Here is a 23,462-nt window from a genome sequence, read left to right on the forward strand (position 1 = left end):
CTCTACATTTCTTGTCTTGTCTCCTCATCTCGTCTTTGTCTTGTTTATTGGTTGTCTCCGGGTACTCCGGCTTCTCCTAAAGTTCACAAATATGACACGTAATTGATCTCTTTAAATGATCCATCCCCATAGAGTCTGTTATGCTATAAAATATGTATAGTAAATGGGTGGATAATAGAAATCACCTTGTTATTTGATTATCTATCTATCTATCTATCTATCTATCTATCTATCTATCTATCTATCTATCTATCTATCTATCTATCTATCTATCTATCTATCTATCTATCTATCTATCTATCTATCTATCTATCTATCTATCTATCTATCTATCTATCTATCTATCTATCTATCTATCTATCTATCTATCTATCTATCTATCTATCTATCTATCTATCTATCTCGAGAGATAGATAGAGCTATCTCATAGATAGATCTATCTCATAGATAGATCTATCTCAGATCTATCTCATAGATAGATCTATCTCGATCTATCTCATAGATAGATCTATCTCGATCTATCTCGATAGATAGATATATCTAGATCTATCTCGATAGATAGATATATCTAGATCTATCTCGATAGATAGATCTATCTAGATCTATCTCGATAGATAGATCTATCTAGATCTATCTCGATAGATAGATCTATCTAGATCTATCTCGATAGATAGATCTATCTAGATCTGTCTATGTAGTTAGATCTATCTAGATAGATAGATAGATCTATCTATGTAGTTAGACAGATCTGTCTAGATAGATCTAACTATGTAGTTAGATCTATTGTGCTCATCTATATCTATATAAATTTATATATATAGTTCTTCACAGATCTATCTATCAAATCTATCTAGATAGATAGATTTGAAAACATATTCATTATTTCACCCATTGTGGTGAAATTATTAATGCATAAGATCAAATAGTCCAGTGATGCCAGATGAGGAAGGCCATCAGAGCCTCCAAATGTCCCTTTCCAGAAAATGCCTGCCCTGTAATGTGAAAATATTGGATGGTTTAATATTCAACATCAAATAAAATCTAATCAATTACAGAGCTGTGCAGTAATAGACATTTTTAGATTCCGAAACGTTGACAAATTGTTGATCTTTGACATCGTGTTCATCAATTGCTGACTGAGGATCACATGCCTGAGTCAGCTGACTGTGAGCCATCATAAAAGATTGAGCTCAGCTCCCGTTCTGCAGTTTCCTCCTTCAACCGCCGACAAACACAAACCGACTGGAAACAACGCAGTCATGCTGCTACTAACTCTGCTCTTCGTGTCCTCAGGTAAAAATCAACGTACAAGTCTGAACTTAGAAATTGTATTTGGACTATTTTATCTCTGAATTCTGGCTATTCTCGGATTACAATAATATTTCTTATTTTTTAACTGAGTGCGTTTGATGATTAGGACGCGGAAGCGTTTCATGTGTTGTTAGCTTTGATAAACAAGTTAACTTAAAGGGCAAACGCCCTGGATATCAGGGTTGTTTTATTGTTAACAAAGATGAGCTTAAACTGTTGGAAACATTCCTTTTTCAAGCTATAAAATAAGTAGTCTTTAGTTATACGTTAAATTCTCTTTGAGGTTTACACTTTATCCGCTCGCTGGCCTTTCAGTTTCACAGCTAATGTTAGCCTTCTCGCTAAGCTAACGGGTTTAAGCTATGTTTGGAGTTTTTTTATTTTTATTTTCCTGTGACCTTTCTTTGTTTGGATTAACCTTCAGTTTAGACTACTTTTTATTCGAATAGTTTTTAAACGCGAGCAATTTACAGTTTGTCATTTTACTAACATTTCCGTATTTTGGAACATTTTCAGATATATTTTTTTTCCGGGTGCGTTTATTTCTTTTTTTTTTTTTTTATTCTTTCGTTTTAAGCTTCTGACCTATGACATTTTCGTCAGCCGATAACTATATGACCCTCTGTCAATGTACCAGATATAAATGGGTCACTGCAACAAATAATTTCTAATAGAAACTTTGAAACAAGGCTATTTTACTGCTGTGTTATAGGTCATATGGACCTGAAGTGAATAAAATGTATTTGTATCTTGTCGGTGCTGAAGATTGCATAAAGACTGCAAGCATTTTTTAAAATTCTTTTTCAGGCTTGTGTATTTAGTGCTTATCTTTAGTTTATCTTGTGATTAACGAGTCTAAAATGCCCTATGCTCCTCAACATTCTTTCTTGTCTTCCAGGACATTCCTAGATTTTGGCGTTATGTTAACATCTTTTCTTTACTTTGTATTTTAGTTGCATTGAGCCAGGCTATTTGTTAAAGTTGGTGCAATCTGATTGCAATTTACAGCTATTTAAAAAAAAAATTGGTGCATTTTCTTCTTAAGGGCCATAAACCTATGAAAGTAGTTTCTGTGCTCTCATGCTTATAAAAAAATTATGGCAATTCTAAAGCATGTGCTGAAAGCTGGCCTCATTCAAACAGTTAGTTTGCCTGGGAACAGCTTGTTTTGTCTGACTGCTCATGTGACTCAAGTGGATGGGAGGGGCCCTGCCCTCTCTGCGCTGGAAGATCAGAGTTTTCTGTTGAAGCAGGTTTGAGTGTTGCACCATTAGTAATTATCAGACAAAACCACATTTTGTCCTGTGTTATCATGAGCTAGTTTATTTTATTAAAGAGTAATTGGTCATGTCCAAATTTAGGTCTGAAGTGTTGAAGTTGATAAAGATCTGAAAAATTTAAATGAAGCAGCCTCTGGTGTTTTTCCACACAACTGTTTTCAGTTCACTAAAATCAAGAACTTAGTTGTTGGGTTTTTTTTTTTTTTTTTTTGTGTGTGTATGAAAGGCATGACCTTTATTTGCCGGACTTAATTACCACTTCTGCTTTATAAGTATCACTTCATTGTTCCAGTTGAAATGTTCCTTTTCAACAGGGACATGCATATTTACTTTTGCATTGATATATTTTTTGGAAACCATTCTTTGCTGTTTTATAAGGCCACAAGAATATAAACTAATCATATTAGCAATTCATACAAATAGGTTTTGATATCTGTCTTATGCAAGATGATTTAAAAACAGTTTGCTAAGTTATTTGCATACAGAGGAAATACTTTAAGCTTCATTGAGCAGCTTGCACAACATTAGGATTCAACTCTTTTTAAGGGATTGCTAAACTTGGAGGGACCAGTTTTAGTGTGTGGCACTTTACAGAAGCAGTTTCTAAAGTCAAACCTCAGGAAATGTATTTGGCCCTGGCTTTGCATTTGGCATGTACAGCAGCACAGTCATGTTGGTTAGACGGTGAGCTATGAGACTTATCTGCTGGCTATTTTAAAGTTAAGTTTGTTTTTTTTTTGCTTTTTGTCAATCTTATTGAGCAATATCGCAGTTGAAAGTGCGTTAACGATCTCTTGGAACTTTTGACTGACATTCCAAGTCTAAAGTCCTTGTTTCAAAGAAATCTTACTTCACTAGAAAAAAACCCAGACAGAATAAATCTCCTTAACCTGTTCTCTTGTGTGTTTGTCTTTAAATAATTGAATACAATGGCAGAAACCTAACTCTTTTGTTTTGTTTTGTAGTTGATTGTGATTTCTAGAATAGTGCTGGACATGTGAAATTTGACTTGCCTAATTTATTGTCTCTTTCAGCTGTAGCAACACCTCTGCTGGGCACTGAGCAGTGTGCCCGCGGCCCCCCCTACTGGTGCCAGAGCTTAAAGACGGCATCGCTGTGTAAAGCTTTTACTCACTGCCAGCAAAATGTGTGGAACAAACCTCAGATGGTAAGATTTTTATAGTTTGGACTTTTCTGTCCATTTCTATATATGGTGTGTTTTCTAAGATGTTTGCCACTTTTTCTCCAGAAAACGGTACCATGTGACATGTGTAAAGAAATATTGATGGTGGTTGGACAATTGCTGAAAGACAATGCAACTGAGGTAAAATGAGGCAAAAATACAGAGTTTCTTCAGTCTTTGCTGAGATTTAAAGGCATCGCTGGATGTTTTTATTGCAGGTGGAAATTCTTGGGTATCTGGAGAAGGCGTGTAATCTCATCCCTGATCAGGGTCTGGGGGCCGAGTGCAAGGAGATAGTGGACAGCTACTACCCCATCCTCCTTGGGATCATCACTGGGGAACTGGTAAGCAGCATTGCTCTGAATATAATTCTTTTAATTTAAATGTTATACTATTTTGTATTAAAGTTTATCAATTTAACTGGGTAAATAAAAGTCAATCTGCTCATTGACGTGGAGTAGATGGGGTGGGAGGAACAGAAGCAGCTGTGTGGACAAAGTGCACTCTGCTTAAAAAGGGGCCATTGATGAGGAAGTGAATCTAAATCTGAAGGGGAACAGAGCACTCACTGTGCAACCCACAACCCTGACAAAAAGCATTTTTACTTTTACTCTTCTCAACTCTCACCTGCTAGAACAAGACATGGAGCAAAATTAGCTAAATTTAAATAAAGCCACTTACCATAATTTTCCTTTTTTTTGTTTTTTTGTTCCCCCTTTAAGGAGGATCCAGGTGTAGTGTGCGGCGCGATGGGTTTGTGTAAATCTACCCAGATGTCCCTAGCCAGGTTTGAGCACCAGGAGGAGCTCAAGTCCAATGAAATCCCTGAGGTGGACCTTGCCCAGCGTGTGGCACCCTTCATGCTCAATGTTCCTGACCTCCTGTATCCCCAGAATACAGAATATCCTGCTCCAAAGCAGGTACTCTTGCAGTCACCCCTCTGCTCATCTAAAGAAGCCTTGCAATTTATTTATCTATTTTTAAAAAAAATCTTGTTTTGAATATCTTTCCTTCAATAGACGGGTGACGTGGTGTGCCAAGACTGCATCAAGTTCTTCTCTGATGCTCAGGCAGAAGCAAAGGCCAACACCTCCTTCATCGACTCCCTGATTCAGAACATTGAGCACCAGTGTGATATGTTGGGACCAGGCATGTCTGATATGGTAAAGACTTAAAATGCGTCTATTTCATATGAATCCAAATGACCTGAAATCAGACTTTGAACTGTTGTTTCGCATTGCAGTGCAAGCAGTACGTAGGACAGTACGGCCCTGCTGTTGTTCAGCAGCTGATGTCCATGGTGAGTCCTCATGGATTCTTTAGTCTTTAAGACCCCCCAACCCCCATGTTGTAACATGAATCTAATGCTTAGACCTCAGTACTAATGGCTGATTTTATTTTTTTGAGGTTGTTGATTCCATGTTTGTGCCAACAGCAACTTCATTTGTTTTTGTTTAGCTTTTTTCACTGTATGAATTCCTCTAAAAAGTTTCCTTTTTATTAATTTTGCCTGTTTTCCCCATTTATGTTTATCCTCTTCATCCATGTCATTCTGTTCTTTCCCTCTTTTACCCCCTGGGTTTTTGTTTTTTTGCTGCCCCCCAGGAACAGGTAGGTCACTCTGTGTTCAGCCTGTTGTCTTTTAACCTCTAGTTCTTTTACTTGCTCTTGGTAAGTTCATTTTTTGCACTTAACACTTGCCACTGATGCATGAGAATAGTTGCTTCACACATCTGAACAGTTCACCTTGGAACTACTCAACATCACGTTAAATGACCACAGTAAAAGTTTCTTTTGCTTCCTAACTCGCTTCACAGTCGTGCACTGCAGGGGCATCTCAAATGTTAATGATGAAATTCAAAAAGTAAAACTTTTGTTTACATTTGTAATGGTGATTTTGATAATTACATTTTGATTATTGCTCGTGGCTGCTTTAAAAACCCAAAACTAGTTTCTCAAAAAAAAATCAGACTATTACGCAAGACCATTGCTGCACCGTTTATTTGGTCAGGGCTTCTCTTTCATGAATTACATCAGTGTGACATTGCACTGAGTTTGGTGATCTTTTTAAGTGTCTCTTTTTTTTTTTTTTTTCATTCCACTAAACATTCCAGCACTTCGAACAGCCAGCTTTAATTCAGATTGAACTGCCAATTCACATAATGTTAGTTCAATCAATCAATCATATTGAGGGTCAAGTATGCAATAAAACTGATTTTGGTGATCAAATGATGCAGTTAATTCAACTGGTTGAAGGTTTTTTTGACAACTCAGCTGATTGCAGGGAGTCATTGACTCACTGCATTCGCTTTCATTCAGCTTCTTCTTTCATGGTTTACAAGTTTTACTGACCGCCAGTGCGGTCTTCCCCCAACATTGTTTAAACCACAAAGTAAGCAGAACAGTTTCTGTAACAAAATCCTACTGCGTTGGTCTAATGTTAAAATTTTTTGGGAAGCTTGAGTTTTTTGTTGTTGTTTTTTTTTTAATTAATTTATTTTTTTTTCCTTTGGCTGAAATCCATAAAGGAAAATTGACACCCTGTGTGTAATCTATGCAGTACAAGCTTTACTTTTTAAATTTGGATTGCTGACCTTGACCTCTTCAGTGAGATGCTCCTGTATATTCAAGTGGATCTGCACATTGTGCCGAGAGATGCACTAATCTTCAGTTGGACAGTTGTCTGTTTCTGAGTTGGTGCTCCAGTTATAAACACTCTTAACACTATGGGTGTGTTTGGCACTGGTAAGATGGCTGCCTTAGGTGTTTGGATTGGTTTTGTGGTCTGTACTGCGTGCGTAGTGCATGACTGGCAGTGTTGTGTAACGACGTGTTCACATTCCTAACGGCATGCCTCAAGGCAGCGCTGCAGAAGACAGGACACTGAATGCTAAAATAATGGTTTAATTCTCTCCACAGCAACCAAAGGAGATCTGTGCTCTTGCCGGTTTCTGTCCAGAAATGAAGAAGTCCGTCCCCATGTTGGACCTTCAGCCTGCAAAGGCCATCCCTGCTGCCAAAACCATGGTGGCTGCTAAGCTTTTCCCTGCCACCAAAGTTGAGGCTCCTGCTTCAAGGGTGGGTATCAGGAGGTGGATTTTAATGATTTCTCGGTTTATAAAAAAAAAAAAATTAAAAATCACTATTTCTACATAATTGAGCATTAATCATATTGCAGCCGATGGTACGCATCCGTGATTCGCCAACTTGTGCAATCTGTGAGTTTGTGATGAAGCAGTTGGAGTCCATAGTGGAGGATCATGCAACAGAGGTGGGGATGAATCTCAAGTTCTTCTTCCTAGTAGCTTCAATTAAACAGCCCTGCTGCCTAAATCCAGTATGTGTTTGGCCTTAATGTGTCTGACTCTTGTTTATGGTTTCAGGCGGAGGTTGTTCAGGCTGTGGAGAAGGTGTGCACATTTCTGCCCTCCTCTCTGACTGCCCAGTGCAAAGACCTGGTTGAGACGTACGGCCAGGCCATCATTGAGCTGCTGGTGCAGCAGGTTGACCCCAAGACTGTCTGCACAGTGCTGGGACTCTGCAACGATGCTAGCCGCGCATATATTGGTACATAGTCGCTTCTAAATGTATTCATCTTACTTGCTTTGTTGCTATGGTGACGTATTGGAGCCATGCTAAGAAAATAGTCGTAATGTTATGACTTACCATTATTATTTTTTTTTTTTTTTAGTATGACCCTTATTTGTGTAGTGCAGATTGGTCTGTTTAGTGCAAAACTGGGATTAAGGTATGGAAAATAAATGTTTCAGTTGCCCTGGACAAGGCTCATTTTGAGGTTGGCGGCTACTGTGAGGTGTGCAAGATGGCTGTGAGTTACATCGATGGCATTCTGGAGAAGAACGCCACAGAACAAGAGATTGAGGAGGCTGTGAAGAAAGTATGCAGCTTCCTGCCTGACTCGTACAAGACGGAGGTGAGTGGTGGTTAACTTCTTCTGTTTTATATATATATACACACAAACTTAATCCTGTTGTAATGCCTTGATTCTGTCTGCAGTGTGACCAGTTGATTGAACAGTATGAGCCAGTTCTCATCCAGCTGCTGCTTCAGATGCTCGACCCAGACTTTGTGTGTACGGTAAGTAATTGTTTTCTCTTTTGTGGAAGAGATGCACTTATAGGCAGATCTATAAAATATTCTATGGATTTTCATCAATGTGGAAATTCAGAGTCTGAAATCTGCATCTTTTGTTACAGAAAATGGGAGCTTGCCCTGCAGCCAACCGTCGTTTTCTAGAAATGTTGGCGTGCTCGCGGGGGCCTGACTACTGGTGCAAGGTCAAGGGAGCAGCGGAACTGTGCGGCGTAAGTACACAGATCTTCAACAGACTACTTTCATGTCAAACTGGGCTGCCATGAATGTTGTTTTCTGGTTAATCCATGAAACTACTTGGATTAGAAAAAAACTTAAATTGGGTGTAGTTATAACTGATTCATTTTGATAAACTTTTACAGAATAATTTAACACTGAAATAAAAATTGGTTCCATTTGTGCTAAACCTGTATCCCCTGGGCAAAAATGCTATGAAAGGTTGCCATAGAAACATTATGCAACTTGATATTAATGCTCTCAACTTCAGGTCTGATCATAATATGCATGAAATGTCTTGTTTTACCAATCCGTCTGATTAGTAAAACAATCGATCAGATTGGTAAATTTGTAATACAGGAGAAAATATCTTCATCCTAAGGAAAATGATGCATAATTGGATGGGAAAGGAAGAACAGTAAGCTGCTGTGGTAGAGTACGAAAGTAATTTGGAGATTGGCTAACTATTTTACCATCACCTAAAAGAAACTCTTAAATTTCACCCAAAATTATGCTAATTTCATGCCATTTAAATTAGCATGGGAGGAAATCATGCAAACAAAAACAACACAGATGTCGATGAACCCAAAATTAACTTGCAAAACACTAATTTCAATCAAGGATGATAAAATGCTATCAAAGCCAGAGGAAAGCTGGCAATAGCCTCTGACTATTCTGTAGAAATGCTATTTTGCCTCCGACAGTTTTCTGGAAATAATTACCAATTTATGATGCCTATCTAAACCTGTTTCTGTCTTTCAGACTGTGGCTCACTGCAAACGTTATGTGTGGAAGGAATAGAGCATGACGACAAGCTGGAAATGGAAATTAAAAGGAAAATTACTTTAGAGCTGCTTTCCATTATTAATTTTTTGTCTAAGACTAAAACTGCTGTGACATCTGACTAAAATAACTTCATGTTTTGAATATGATGGCAATGGACTGGCTTTGTCTTTTCTCTATAGTTTGGGAGATTGAAGGTGGGAGGGGGGTGATGACATCATTTATGTGAAACTTGGTCAGGTCTGATTTTTGTATTAATTTTCTGTATTGCTTGCTTGAAATGACAGATTAAATTTATTTCACACCCACCATTATAGCTTTACTGACTGCAACCTTGTGAACCAATTACTGTTGTACTGGCTTGTCATTATCTTTTAGCAATCATGGGTGAATCTCAAACATTTTGTAGATGTTTTTATGAGCATATGTGGAGGCTACCTCCCAATGTTTGCACTCTTATCTTTGTAAATTTGACTCCAATGCATAAAATTGTAAATGTGCTTTGAGCAACTGAACATTTCAGTTGATTTGACTTTATCAATTAAAGTAATTTCCAAATCAAAATGGCTCTCATTGTCTCCATATTAACCTTGAGTCATCACACTTTGTACAAATGTTACAAATATATATATAAAAAAAAGTACAGTCATGCTTAGTGGCATTTTTGCTTACCAAAGTTAAGTATACAGATAGACATGATTTCAAACATACCAATTCCAAAGTTTCACAAAGTCAAAGTGAAAACAGTGTCATGTCTGCTCAATACTTGTAGAAGATGAGAGTACCATCAGATGACTAGAAAATGCTAAGATTACACATGTTAAACAATAACTGAAAATCTGCCAAATATACAAGTACTGATCAGGTTTAAACATTCTACCATGCTGGCAGATAAAGGACTCCTTGTGTTGGGTTCATTAAGACAATTTGCAATTGCTTAATACCAGGGGATTGGTTCCTTTTCCTTGGGAGAAATTCTGGTACACAATGTGCAAAAAGCCCCTTCTGAAGATGTCGGTCAAAGCTGGTAATGGGTTGACGGGTCACGTAAGGTCATTCAACAGCAAGATTAGCTTACATATGCACTAACTTCTGGAGTCATTTCCTTATGACCACTAAGGAAATGACTAAATGAAGAAGTTTCAAAGCTTGAGATCACATGGAAGAATAAGGACAAATGGTTCTTCCAAATTCACAATAAGCTGAATTAATCAATTAAATTAACTACAAAGATGCATTAGGACAAAATATCAGGAAGTGTTTTAAACCAGCACCATAGAAATGATGAATCAAGTTTGCTTAAAACAAAAGCAACTTTGGCCTTTTATCTTCAGCAAAATGGTACTTGTGTTACACACTGAACGGTTACATTTTAAACCCATCATCAGGTAATCTTTTTACATTGTTCATATTTTAGCAAAATTATAAACAAGTGTTTCATTTATTGCTTACCCCAAACATTTATCTCCTCCATATCTTGAGTATAATTTCTGCAATATGTCAAATTGCACACATAATGCTTCAGTTCTTAGAATCGGCACCAATTACTGTAGGGTTGAGATGACACTGGAAACCAAATGAGGTACAGAGGAAGTGACAGCTGGTGGTCCAGCGAAAGTAAAGGCTGTAGTGTTTTCCTTCACTACAAAGCTATATATGGCTTTGGTTCAGATACTGTGGACAATAAGAACAGAAAACGCAGATCCAACAGCCAACCCCAGAGTGAGGAAGAAGGACATGACCACGCCTGTGGCTTCGGCCAGCTCCCGGGGAACCACCTTTGGTCCGTAGATCATCGGCAGGGTACCCAGGTAGCCGTTAGAGAGGCCCAGCAGGCAGTTAAAGACCACAGGGTAAACGTCATGGGGGAACAGTACAGTATGGAGGTGGTCCCGTGGCTGGTAGTTACAGAACATGAGAAGTGGCACCAGCATGGAGCGACCCAGCACTAGCACCGGCAGGACCCGACTGGTGGGGCCAGGGGTCTGCACCCAGGCTGTCAACAGCCTGCCACTAAAGTCTGCCACGTTATAAAGGAAAAAACTGGTCAGAGGTACAAAATAAGTTGTTGCCCAGGGGCTGCCGCTGTCCTTGTTCATAGACTGGATTCCCGATGAGACGGAAGGGAATACTGAGATTGAGATGAAGAAGACATAAAAGACGCAGAGGCCAAGCACCCCGGCCTTCTTAATGATGAGCTGCAGTGGAGGGACTTCGCCTGCTGGACTCCGCTCCTCACTGAGCGTCCCGGGGCTGACGGCGGTCGCTGCCAGCATATAGTGCCTGACAGGAAGAGAAGATGTGCCAGCGTTTGTTGAATTTATTACATTTTCAAGCATGTTTGCTGTCAATGTAGCAAATGAAAAGGTAGAAAGTTTTTTTTTCCTAAATGAAAGTGTGAAAGGAGAAATACTATTCTCACCTTGAATATGCATACTTTGGCAAAAGCAAAAACGAGATAATGCAGAGCAGGATAAAGATGTCTGCGCTCAAGAAATAGGACAGAGCATCTGTGGTCACGTCCTCAGACACAGCTAGGGTCACTATCGATGCTAGTGCAGTCAGGGTGCCCCCCATCGCCTGGCCTAAAACAAAACAAAAGAAAAACAAGTTCATGTACAAGGCAACATGTACCTTGTACAAGGCACATTTTAAATGTACTTCAAAAAAACATTTAAAATGCAACAACATTTTAAATTTAATGACTTAAATAAAGTTGAATGTGATAAAGTTTACTCCCGTGACTTGACCGGGGTGGAAGAAAATGGGTGAAACGTGATACTTTGAATAAATTAAGCCTTTTATTATTTATTAAATTCACAATTCCTATAACTTTAGGAATTGTTAAAATGAAATATAATTATTTCAGTAATTATGTAATTCTGTAGCTGAACTGCTCTGCAGAATAATCAATGGAACCACCAATAGATGAGCCACTGTTCAATGAATAAATGAAGCCTAAAATCGTAACTGAGTCCCTTAGTAATGATTTAAAACAATAAACAAACACTTATTTAAATCTAATTCAACAAATGTAATTAATATACCGTACACTTAAATAGTAGAAATTCAGAAGTATTTTTTATTTTTTTACAAGTATATGGCAACATCTGCTGGTCAACCTTCATCTTTGCATTTGAATGAAACAAGATCAAGACCAGTGATGGTATATTGATATACATTTGTATATTGGCTATGATACGAATTGGTTAACGTACGAAGTAGCCATCCAAGAAATTACTAGAATAAAACAAAAAAAAAAAGGCATTTGGTAAAAAGGCTACTTCCAAGTATCTAATCATCACATGTGACTTAGTATTTTACAATGCCATCATCAAACAGACAAAAATATAGCTATCTGCAAAATGTATTTAATGCTGAAAATGTTGAGTGAAACAAGTTCTGAACTAAAACTCAATACTTTATAAAAAAATAAATAAATAACAGAAATTCTGTCTACAGTTCTCATGTTTCAATTATTAAAATTGCCACAATTGTTACATTTTAAAGTATTACAGTAACAAACACCGCACTTTATTGTCAAAGTGTTTGCATTTTATATATTTTTAATATCCGTTTTTGTGTCTACTCGTCTTGTTCTTTATGACACGTGCTGCTACCTTTCTTGGCCAAGACATCTTGTGACAAAGGTCTTCATCTCAATTGGCTTTTTATATTGTTAAATAAAGGTTTATCGTAATAAATACATATATGGATGTAGATGCTACACAGGCAACTCAAAACATCAGCAGTCTAACCTGATATAAGGGCTTGAGAGATCCTCATGGGAAAATAGCCACTGATCCCAAACATGCTGCCACAGAAGATGTTGGAGGCTCCGCTGACCACAGCAACGCTGGCAAGTGTGCCGGCGAAGAACTCCATCCTGTATTCTGAGACGTCCACCTTCACCAGCACCGTGGTCACCACGAACACCAACAGCATCACGATGAGGGAGGACATGATTCGAACCTTTGGAGACAACCTATAAGCAATCAATCAGAGGAGAGTTGCTGCTGGGATTAAAAAAAAAAAAAACAACAAAAAAACAGCACACTAGAGTCTTTCACATAACAGCTGAGAGATGAATCTATTTATTAATTACATAACTTCAGAAAGCAATAGGCTGCACTGGATTGTTTAAGGGTTTCAGAGTAAGAGGGGCTGAATAAAAATGCCATGGTTTCATTTCTTTCTGTAAAAAAATAAAATAAAATAAATAAATTCTTACACTTCTGTGGAAAAGTACAATGTAAATCTTTTTGAAATGGATGATTGAAAAAAGATTTACTTTAATCTATGTGACATGTGTGTATAGTTTGTACTAGCCTGTTAACAAGAAAGTAGCTGATTATCAGGCACACCACAGAAGGCACAGCTGAAGCAATGGAGAGGTAACTTTCAAAGTAGTCCTGTGTAAAGAAGAAGAGAAAAAACAACAACTCTTCTTTATGAACAACAAAGCACACGATCATGTTTTCAAATAAAATATGAGAAAGGAAATGGGAGAGAACAGGAAAATAACTATTTTATTGTAGTGTTTAAGTCAACTGAAATGTACTATTTCTCTTGATTGTATGTAGGGCTAAAACAATTAACTGGATTAATGAAAATTAATCGACTATTGAAATAGCTGCAGGCCTTATTGTACGTAAATTTCCTTCAACATTTCAAAGGAGATTTCTTTGAAATTTGTCCAATCATCCTGTCACATGATATTCACACACCATATCAGAAACTCGAAGATCCGCTACTCACACCGAGACTGGAGCGTTCGTTCTGGTCAGTGCTGTTGCTTAGCTTGTAGAGCCAGTAGTGCTTCGCCATTATGAAGAAGTTCCAGGGCAGCAGGGAACCAATACCCATCAGAAAAAAGGTGAGATACACCAGATTGTACGAATCTTCTGGACTGTAGCGCACAGCCAGAGGCGCCGAGGAAATCTTAGGAAGAAGGGTTGCAGAGGGACTGATGTCGTCACTCTCCTCATCCTCTGTCAGACTTTGTTGATCATATAAAGGTGGAAGATAGGATGAGTTGACGCTGGGAAGCACAGGTTGTGTGTGGTCCATCTTCACAAGCAGGATCCAGGGTACTCAGAGGGTGAAGACAAGGGAGAAAAGGGCAGGCTAAGGCAGGAAAGGAGAGAAGAAGAAGAAAGTATTACTCGAGTCATTCTGAAGATAACGTTACTGCAGTAAGAATGAGATTTCAACAAGAGCTGAAGAGTTCAAAATCCCTTTAAAAATCTTACGCAACAATTTCCCTATGTTGTTGTTTTATATTACTTTCTCTTTTCACTTTTCCACATTTTGTCATATTACATCCACAAATTTCAGTGTATTTTATTGGGAATTTGTGATAGACCAACACAAATCAGCACAATAAAAAAAAAACAACAAATAGAGCCCAACTGCCTAATGAAGTAAAGCAGATAACGTTTCTACTGCAGTAACAGAGAAGAGTAGACAGGATGATGATGATCTGAAGAAAATGTAGCAGTTTGTACTTGTGTACATGACTTCCTTCTTTGTAAATATTCAGATTTTAAATCATCTCAGTTTATTTATATAAGGGCCAATTGACAACCAACATCGTCTTGTAATAAAGGCTGTTGGAAAAAATACCTTTAAGTGGCTCTGCATGCAAAACAATCATATAGAGTACCTTTATCAGCACTATCACCACCCCACTATTAGTAGAGTTTTCACTTCTGTTAAATCAGTGCGACACTTTTCTCCCACAGACCTGTATTAGTCTCTCTCTCCTTGATAACTCGAGTCATGACCTGCCAATTTAATCGGAGTCAAATCCTCCATCAGACATACGTTTCTCACATCCCGTGTTTATCAGGCATGTGACTGTTTGACTCATTAATCCGACTTCAATTAAAAACCTTAATTTCATTACACCTCTTCAGTGTTTCTGCAAAATGCTAATGGGATGTTCCTGCAGGACCAGAATGCTGCAGAAATTCGTCAGAAAATGAATTAAAACAGGTTTTCCCTGAAATGTGATAAAAGCTTTGACTATTTTTATACTAAAGTAAAAGCTGATTTTGCATTTTAGGGGGTGAGGAAAGAGGAACTAATATTCACATGATGCTAATGCCATAAAAACTATTAGTCATAGATCGTATAACAGCGATATATTTCCTAAAAGAAAATATGATATCACCGAGTACTTTTTCTTGTTTATGTTCCAGTACACTGTTTTAATTTGCTGAATTTTACAAAGTTTCAATATGTGTAGTGGGAATAATTAAAAAGGGTAAACAGTAAAAGCTACAAACAAAGCTAGCTAACCCGAGCCTTGCTAAACATTGTTACCAGTAAATAAAATGTATTTCGAGACGTACCTCATCCCTGGAGACTCCGAAGTTTAAACCTGAAGGTCTTCTCTGCAAACAAAACTTCATTTGGCAGCAAAGTTCTTTCTCTGGTCAGCTGACTAACTTTCTACCTGATTTTCTAGCTGGGATTTTAAACAGCTGCGATCATTAGCACAACTCCACTTCCGGTTTTAAGAGCTAGAAAACAAAAAAACTAACAAACACAATACCAAAAAAAACCACAAACTTTAAAATAACAAAATTTATTTGCAGAACTGTTTGCATAATATGGGAAACGGAAAACATTATATAAAAATATTTAAAGAGGGACTTATTTTTACTTTTAAGTGCGTCGAAAAGTAAAACCTGGTGCTTTTATTGTGAAAAGCACCAGCGTGTTACAATAAAAGTACAAATTGAGTTAAATTTTGCAGCTGCATTTCAGCACTGCACTAAAAAGAGATTTTTAAATTCAGTAATTCAATTCAGAGTGAAACTCATATATTATATAGATTTATAACAAAAAGTAATATATTAAAATGATTTTCATGATTATACCTCTTCATTAGCTTTTCAGAAATTGCGACCAATATTAACACTCTTGACAAGTTGGGCACGAAAGGAAATTGCTAAAAAAGTAGGCAGCAGATCATTTGGGAAGATTGTGAATCAGTCATAAGACGAGAACTGCAACTACCCATATGCGTCCCAGATAGACATATTTTCTGGGTTAAACTTGCATTTGCCCAAGTATGATCCATATAGTTGGACCAGGTGGGCCCCATCTGTGTCATCAGTTGTAAAACATATCGTACTTTGATTATCCAAGTTTGTCCACAAGGGGCCCAAAATTACAGAATGAATGAATGATTACTAAATGATTGTTCCAAATCCAGGTAACAAAAACCCAAATGGGTCATACATCTCTCATTTGAACCAATTGAAACATTTCCAAGAAGGAGAAGTTGCTGAAGTCTAGTGTAAAGTTTGATATGTCATCTGCTGGTCAGTCCACTGTGTTTTACTTGGTCAAAAGTCAATACTGTGGAAAACCAAGAAATTCTAGAAAACTTCCTGCTACTTTCTGCTGAAAACCTTAATGATGTTGAATTTATTTTCCAGTAGGACTTGGTACCAACCCACACTGTCAAAAGTAGACCTACTAATATTTTCATAGCAGAGCAATTTACCCAAAGTAACCCTAAAGAGAATCTATGGAGAATTTTCGAGAGAGACCTAAGTGAAAACAGTCTGTGCAATCAGATGACCCAGGTTGCTTTTAAAGCAACCTGGGTTTCCATTACACTTCAGCAGAACCACAGGCTGATCTCCTTCATCCCATGTGGGATTGATGCAATTCATGCAAAAGGACTTACTTTTCAGCAGGTTGACATTATTATGTCAACCTGGTCTGATGAAATATAAAAATTTTCTGAGAAACAGATTTTTGTTTTGTTTTTATTAGCTACAAGTTACACCTGTGATATATTGTAGGTAAAACCTAAAATATTTTACTCTGTGCTTAATAAATATGTGCTTTATATACATTTAAATTTTAAGAGTTACTGAAATACACTTTTCAATAATAAATAAATAAATAAATAAATAAATAAATAAATAAATAAATAAATAAATAAATAAATAAATAAATAAATAAATAAATAAATAAATAAAACACATTTTAGAATAGGGGTTCTCTAACTTCTTATAATAAATAGGGACTGAATTAATATCAAGTTTACCAGTTACTCTGTTTGATAGACTTTTAAAACGGTATCACAACATGATTTGGACCTTTTCAGTTAATGATTTGAGTAAACTGTTATCTACACAAAATTGTAACTGAAACCTGAAAGTTAATCTGCTAATAATTTCACCATGTTGGGCATGTCCTGTTGTTTTTGAAGATTCAGTTTAGGAATTTATTAAAAAAATAATAAATTAAGGTTCTCTAGCCATTTGAACCAGAAGATGGCGCTGCAGGACAGTTTGTCCCGTCATTTTGCTCCCGTTAGAAGAAACGAGGCTGGATGTTTCAGGCACACAAGTCACAAGAGATGACCTGCTTTACTGCTGGAAAGAAAAATCTGTAGACTCTTTTCTTCTGGTGGAAATTATGGAAATAGCGAGATCAAATCTGTCAAAAATTAAAAAGGGGAGTGTTAAAACTGCCTCCTTTCTAAATTATTAATAGGGAACATTATTATATATACCCTAAATGTCAGCTGGAAAAATTGGAAGAAATGTTGCTTATAGGGTTTGAATAAAAGCAGTCATCATGTGGAGAAGTTTGATTTTCCATGTTTGATCAATTCTGTGTTCAGATTCTTGTTTTGAGTTATTTTTGGGATAACTCAAAACAAGTTATCCCAAGAAGCTTATCTTGTGTTTAGATAAGGTTTCTTATCTAAACACAAGGAAGCTTAAAGCTTTCTTGTGTCCTTTCTATAGTTCTTTCTGTTTTCAGTATTTAATAACTAATGTGTAGTATTTATACCGCCTCAGTTCATTCATTCATAGGTGGATTCATTTGTTCGCTCATCTTGTGTTTCTAGTTTAATAGTGAAATTTTCCCCTCCAGCATTATTTTGCCTGTCTCTTTCTTGACAGTCTGCATAATAGATCATGTCACATAATGCTATTTAAAATGTTGGTGTGATTACAAGGATCACTGTAGTGCATCTACTCAGGATTATGACACCATAAGAGTTCCACATTGTACCACACCTTAATTTTTCTTTTCAGTTCAAGAACCCCTATTACGATGTAATACAGCACTCAGATCATGCTATGATTCAACAACAAAAAAGAAACTTAGCAAAAGCGATCACCATAGGAGAACATCAGACAAAGTCATTAATTATGACCCCTAGATTTTGAGAGCATTTCTGTGGACTGACGAGACAATAGAGGAACCATTTATACGGTGTTTGCTGTGTCACATCTGGTGTAAGGAAAAAGAACATAAAATCTAAAGTCAAACGTGTCGGTAATGGGATATTTTGGGGCTGCATTATTGCTTCTGGACATGGATGACCTACAGTAATTGCTGAAACCATACATTTCTGTCTTTAAGAGGACATGCTGACAGTTTGTCCATCATTTTGCGACCTTACACTCAGGCAGATTTGGATTATGCAACAGGACAACAATCCGCAACACACCAGCAAGTTGAACTCCAAATGACAACTTGCTAAAAAGAAAAGAAAAACTTCCAAAATCATAGTTCTGTCTTATAGTCAAAGTCTACACATGAATCTGAATAAAATACCGTGGCATAGCCTTAAACAGGCTTGTTGCTAGGACACCTTCTAATTAAGCTAAATCAAAACGATTGTGGAAAAAGGAATGGGACAAAATTTCTACACTGTAAAGTAAAAATCTCATTGCCAGAGTTTTCCACATAGGTGGAGGTTGGTTTGGATGTCTTTTGTCCCCTTTAATAAATGAAATAATTTCTTGTCTTTACTCTACTTATCTTTGCCTGATATTTTTTAATGATTTAAAATATTGCATTTTGATACAAAGAAGAAATCTTTAAGCAGGCATATGCGTTTTCACAGCACCATACATGCAGCAGGCTTGTAAGTCTGTATTTTCACTTCAAATGATTAAGTTGTGTGAAGAATGAAGGCAGCGTTTTAGACATTACTAAAGATCTGCTTCATTTGTGCATTGCCTGTCAAGTCAGTTCCCAATTAGCAGTTCAATAATTAATACAACAGGTGCCAAGTGTTGCTAGGCTTTGAGGCCACATCCAGGTGCACAATCAGTAAAAATGGGATATTTATTTCTGACAAAATGGAATAATCCAACAGTTCCCCACACAGGCTGCAGTCGTAAAAGAACTGAGGTTAGAACCCTTGATGTAAATGCCCAAGTCATTCCTTGAAGGGCACTATTAGTGTCTCCAAGACCTGTTAATGTGAGGACCCCGTCAGCCTGCCTGTTAAAAGCCTTTGAAGCTAAATGGACCTAAAGGGAATTTGCCGGCGAGGTGTGAAGCAAAGTGGTGCAGGTTGAGCTCCTTCACATTTTCAGTTAAAATGGGGTGTAATTGACGCAACAGATGCCTTTTAGGAGACATTTTGTCCAATAGAGCCATTTGAGAAGCATTCAAAGGGATTTTTCTAATGCATTATTTGACTTCAGAACAGGGAGATATGATGGAATTAAAGAAAAAAGGACAAAACACATATCCATGTTAATCTAAGAAATATAATTTATTGCATAAAAATTATATTTAGTTACAAGTAAGAAGGCTAGACAGGTATTTACAATTGGTACTTCACAGAGACAAAATAATGTCACTGAACCCATTTAGAGTTTCTGTAAAAATGTCTGAATATTTGAACAAAGGCAGAGTTTGTCTCCTTCAAGTGAGCCGACCAATCACGTTCAGCTTTAGCAACTCCAGCAATTATGGCCAACAATCCAGCGGACACAGAGAGATCTGCACACAAAAACACTGTATGGTCATCAGCATGGAGGTTTCTGCAACAAGAATGGTAGAAAGAGAAACATCCCGCGGTGCTCACTGAAGCAACTGCAGTCTGGTAAAGACCTGCAGGGCATGGCCTCACCATGTAAGCCACGGCTCGTCCTGAGCCCGTTGCACCACTCTGTTTTTTGTTTTTCGTCATTTATGGCATCCTTGGTGAGGTGAGTGATCCAACTCTTCCAGTCCAGATGGAGAAATCTTTGAGCAAGATTAGCATCCTTCCCCCCATTCCCTACCCCCAGAAAAGAAGAAAACTAAATCACCGTTGGACCACTTCAGGATACAAAAATCAAAAATCCTATGAATGCTGTGATCTGTAAAAATAGAAATACTCTTGGCAGAAATAAAAGAAGTTGGAAATGTTTCACTTTTCCTTTGTACTTGCATAGCACTTACAGAGAGAAATGACAGCTCCAAATGATGTATACATTTTTTTTTTGTTTGTGAACATCAATCTGCCCCCACAAATGCATTTACTCACGCACACTCACTTCATTCACACAAAACAGTTGCATGACTCACAGCTGAAGAGGAGGGATACTGGCGCTGTTTTGGTTTCTGTCTTTAAGAACTATAAACACTTGCTTCTCCTTTCTTGGAGACACAAAACAGAAAAGGAAAAATCTAAATCTGTGGAGGATGAAATTTAATTTTCTCATCTAACAATAACTGATCGATCAATAATGATAATACAAATAGCTCGAGGAGCCTAACCACAGAGCAGGCAGCTTAGGAGAAAGATCGTCAATAAGCCATCACTGTGAGATAAAGGAGGATAGAATGTCTTACAAGACATAATTAAGCTTGTGTTGCGGTAAATTAACATATATGGTCCCTTGCTGCCAAATTGATTTCAGGTAAGGCTAATTTATTCTATAATCGTCTCTTTTTCAGATGCAGCAAAGCAGGGGTCCTATGTATTATGATGCCTCGCAAAAGTACTCATCCACCTTGAACGATCCACAATTTTGCCATGTAAAAACCATAGACATCAGTATTGGGAATTATGTCTTATAGACATTATTGTGAAGAATAACAAAAAGGAGATACGATTTTCAAAGGTTTTTACAAATTGTTTGGAGGGATGTCTCAACCAGCTCTGCACATCTACAAACTTGAATATTTGCCCACTCTTCTGTGCAAAATAGCTAAAGCCGAGTTAGGTTAAACAGAGAGCATCTGTGAACATTTCTTTTAAAATCTTTGGATTTTACATGAGTAAGTTTTAACTCTAAACCAGCTCTGGTGTTATGTTCAGGGTTAGTTGCTAACAGATCCATCTTCCAATCCACTCGGACCAGTTTTCTGGTCATGCTGAAGAAAACCATCCCCATGGAACGATGCTGCCACGACCCCCATGTTCCATCATGGGGATGGTGGGATGTGAAGCATTCATTTTCTGCCACACAGTTTTCCATATATGACCAAAATAATCAAATTTTACTTGTTTGCTACATGGTTCGAGACAAAAGTTTAATGGGATTTCGCATAAGTTTCTATCAAAATTGACTTTCAGTTGTTCCTCACCCATAAAATAATGGTTTTCTGTGAACTTATTGTCCCACCTGAGCAGAGGATCTGTGTAGGTCCTCCCAAGTCGCCATGTTGGGTGCCTCTCCTTGCATGGCCTCCCAGTTAGTTAGAAAGCCAAATTTTGATTGATTTGAACAATGTGCTGAAATTTATTGAGGAGAATCAGAGTAAAGAAGGTTGAGCACAGATGCATGGCACATTTTTTACAAATTTTTATGTGTTAAAACTTTTGAAAACGATCCATCTTGAGCTGGTAAAATGTGGAAAAAATTCAATGGGTGTTAATACTTTTGCAAGGCACTGGAAATATTAACATTTTGAATCGGTGTACAAAATAAAAAATATAATTTTTTTTCCTACCAATAACCACCATCTATTCACTTCACTGTAGAATGAAAATACAATAATCAAGAGCAGCTCAGTAGCCTAAAGAAGCACAAATGGTAAAACAGGTCCTATATGATAACTCTGTCACTAAGAATGAAAAAAAATGCAATCCACAAATATGGATAATAAATTAAAAAGCGTTCCCCAAAGGAAACTTTTAAGGGATGATTCAGTTTATACTTGGCAGATAGGGAGCGCAGCAGAGCGATGGAGGAATGCAAGGAAACATGAAAGAGAAACACCCCTGTGAGTCGGAGCGATATGCCAAGGCTTTGAGGCGTTTGTTGGGACAATAAAAAGAGTCAGTCTAGTTATCTGCCAATCCTGAAACAAACTTTGCAATTTAACCTCCCGCCGTTAAGGAGAGGCAGACCCTTTTTTCCTCCCCTTTTCAGACAGAAGCAATATGACTGAAACCTTTAGGATCCGATTCTTATCTGCCCATAAGACGAGAATTCTTCGCCTGCCTGTTTCCGAGTCGATTAAGGACCACTTTGTCCATGTGTGTCTTTTGGATAGCGTGCGTGCGTGTGTGTGTACGGCTGCAGGCAGGTTGGTGCAGCCTGTCATTCACAGCCTATTCTGAATAAGAATGAAGCAAACAAAACCCTGTACCATGAGATGAGATGGTGTTGAATCATTAAATCATGCACTTCCATGCTGTTACTGAAATAATCCCATGTCAGCAGTTAACTGCATGTTGACTAAATGGATTTCTGTAGCTTAATTTAAAACAATGTTATTAAATATGTGAGAATAATGTAATTTTCAGCACTTAATAACACGTTACATCACAATCTTAGTAGACTTTGCAGCATTTGTTCAAGTTGGTGCGCCCAGAATGGTTTTCCATCTTGCAAATCCAATATTGCTTTGGAGAGCTGAGGCTGAATCAGGCTGGCAGTTGGACGGCACACATGGGGACGGGCTATGGTTCATATGCAGCTACAATGGCTGGTCAGGACTCAGCAAAAAGAGTGGGTAGTACAACTGAAATGCTCTGCTGATGAAAGATCTGTGTCAGCGTGTGCATATTCATAGGCAAGGATTCTCATTTTCATCACTGCGGTGGAAATAAACCCTCCTCCCTCTCTCCATGAAACAAAAGTCCTAAAATGTCTTGCTTGGTCTTGTGTATCTTGGTCAATCAACAATCCCCATCTGTTGTCATGACAACCAGCACTTCACTTTTGCCCATCTCCTCCAGAGCCGTCGCCAGAGAGACCAGGTCTGCGTCACCTTGGTGACACGCTTCCCACAAGTCCAGCAGAACACCTGTGGGGCTGGGCTTTGTGGCGAAGTAGTTCAAATACCTACGACAGAGGAGAAAACATGTTGAGAGAAGACACACAAACTTAATTTCTAAAATCATCACAACAGTAACAATTAAAACTCCTGTTCTATCTTTAAAAAAAATCACAGATTTAGAAATTTCTTACGTCTTTGGAAATTTAGGTACAAACACAGATGTATATTTTTTAGTTGGTGAAAATTCAAATGTTGACATCTATAATATCCAGGTACACTTCAATGATTATGGGTTATGAAAAAAAAAAAACTGCTTTTCAAAATGTTACCAAATAGCAACAGAATTTTTTTTTTAATACAAAACTGTTACATTATGATCAACACAAACATGGAGAAAACAGCAAACATAAAAGTTGTCCAAAATACAGTCAATAAAAAACTCCACAAGGAAGGCACTACACAACAAGGTTATTGAAAGAGACACAGGCTGTTCCAGGATCATAAAATTGAGTGGAAGGAAAAACTACACAATTTTTTTTTTCTGAATTTGGTAGGATTGCATCCTCTTATGTGAGTAA

The 23,462-nt window shown here is 37.6% G+C and overlaps 3 protein-coding genes across 6 annotated transcripts in view; 1 reads left to right on the forward strand and 2 right to left on the reverse strand.

Annotated features, from left to right (window-relative positions):
- The first annotated feature begins 1,129 nt into the window (after nt 1–1,129).
- LOC122842921 (prosaposin) lies at nt 1,130–9,450 on the forward strand. Of its 2 annotated transcripts, XM_044137222.1 has the most exons (15): nt 1,147–1,293; nt 3,626–3,759; nt 3,841–3,915; nt 3,993–4,118; nt 4,497–4,694; nt 4,794–4,937; nt 5,018–5,074; nt 5,380–5,385; nt 6,694–6,852; nt 6,953–7,045; nt 7,158–7,341; nt 7,545–7,708; nt 7,792–7,872; nt 7,992–8,099; nt 8,866–9,450. In XM_044137222.1, exons 1-15 carry the CDS (start codon nt 1,260–1,262, stop codon nt 8,902–8,904), a joined length of 1,602 nt encoding a protein of 533 aa, XP_043993157.1. In that variant the 5' UTR covers nt 1,147–1,259; the 3' UTR covers nt 8,905–9,450. The 2 variants fall into 2 exon arrangements, with proteins under 2 accessions (XP_043993158.1, XP_043993157.1); XM_044137223.1 differs by lacking the exon at nt 5,380–5,385 and having other exon boundaries at nt 1,130–1,293.
- Nucleotides 9,268–15,383, reverse strand: slc29a3 (solute carrier family 29 member 3). The gene is made up of 6 exons (XM_044137224.1): nt 15,243–15,383; nt 13,645–14,013; nt 13,216–13,298; nt 12,645–12,871; nt 11,309–11,471; nt 9,268–11,169 (listed from the first exon to the last, which is right to left on the reverse strand). Exons 2-6 carry the CDS (start codon nt 13,954–13,956, stop codon nt 10,554–10,556), a joined length of 1,401 nt encoding a protein of 466 aa, XP_043993159.1. The 5' UTR covers nt 13,957–14,013; nt 15,243–15,383; the 3' UTR covers nt 9,268–10,553.
- A 4,036-nt stretch (nt 15,384–19,419) lies between these two features.
- unc5b (unc-5 netrin receptor B) overlaps nt 19,420–23,462 on the reverse strand; it is a 73,541-nt gene continuing 69,498 nt past the window's right edge. For 2 of the 3 annotated variants that reach the window (XM_044137227.1, XM_044137226.1), the window contains exon 16: nt 19,446–22,949. In XM_044137227.1, coding sequence (XP_043993162.1) covers nt 22,784–22,949 — 166 coding nt within the window. In that variant the 3' untranslated portion in view covers nt 19,446–22,783. Of the gene's footprint in view, nt 22,950–23,462 lie in introns of all 3 variants that reach the window. The other variant, XM_044137225.1, reaches the window with a different exon arrangement.

This window comes from Gambusia affinis, linkage group LG13 (assembly GCF_019740435.1).
Source record: "Gambusia affinis linkage group LG13, SWU_Gaff_1.0, whole genome shotgun sequence".
NCBI classification, from domain to species: domain Eukaryota; kingdom Metazoa; phylum Chordata; class Actinopteri; order Cyprinodontiformes; family Poeciliidae; genus Gambusia; species Gambusia affinis.

Bases quoted from the DNA above. Each gene is read 5' to 3' on its own strand.
- LOC122842921 (XM_044137222.1), top strand. From the start codon at position 1,260: ATGCTGCTACTAACTCTGCTCTTCGTGTCCTCAG. The intron at 4,119-4,496 runs GTAAGCAGCATT...TCCCCCTTTAAG, and splicing joins GGATCATCACTGGGGAACTG to GAGGATCCAGGTGTAGTGTG. The intron at 8,100-8,865 runs GTAAGTACACAG...TCTGTCTTTCAG, and splicing joins GAGCAGCGGAACTGTGCGGC to ACTGTGGCTCACTGCAAACG.
- slc29a3 (XM_044137224.1), bottom strand. From the start codon at position 13,956: ATGGACCACACACAACCTGTGCTTCCCAGCGTCAACTCATCCTATCTT. The intron at 13,299-13,644 runs GTGAGTAGCGGA...TTCTTTACACAG, and splicing joins ACGAACGCTCCAGTCTCGGT to GACTACTTTGAAAGTTACCT. The intron at 12,872-13,215 runs GCTAGTACAAAC...GATTGCTTATAG, and splicing joins AGCTACTTTCTTGTTAACAG to GTTGTCTCCAAAGGTTCGAA.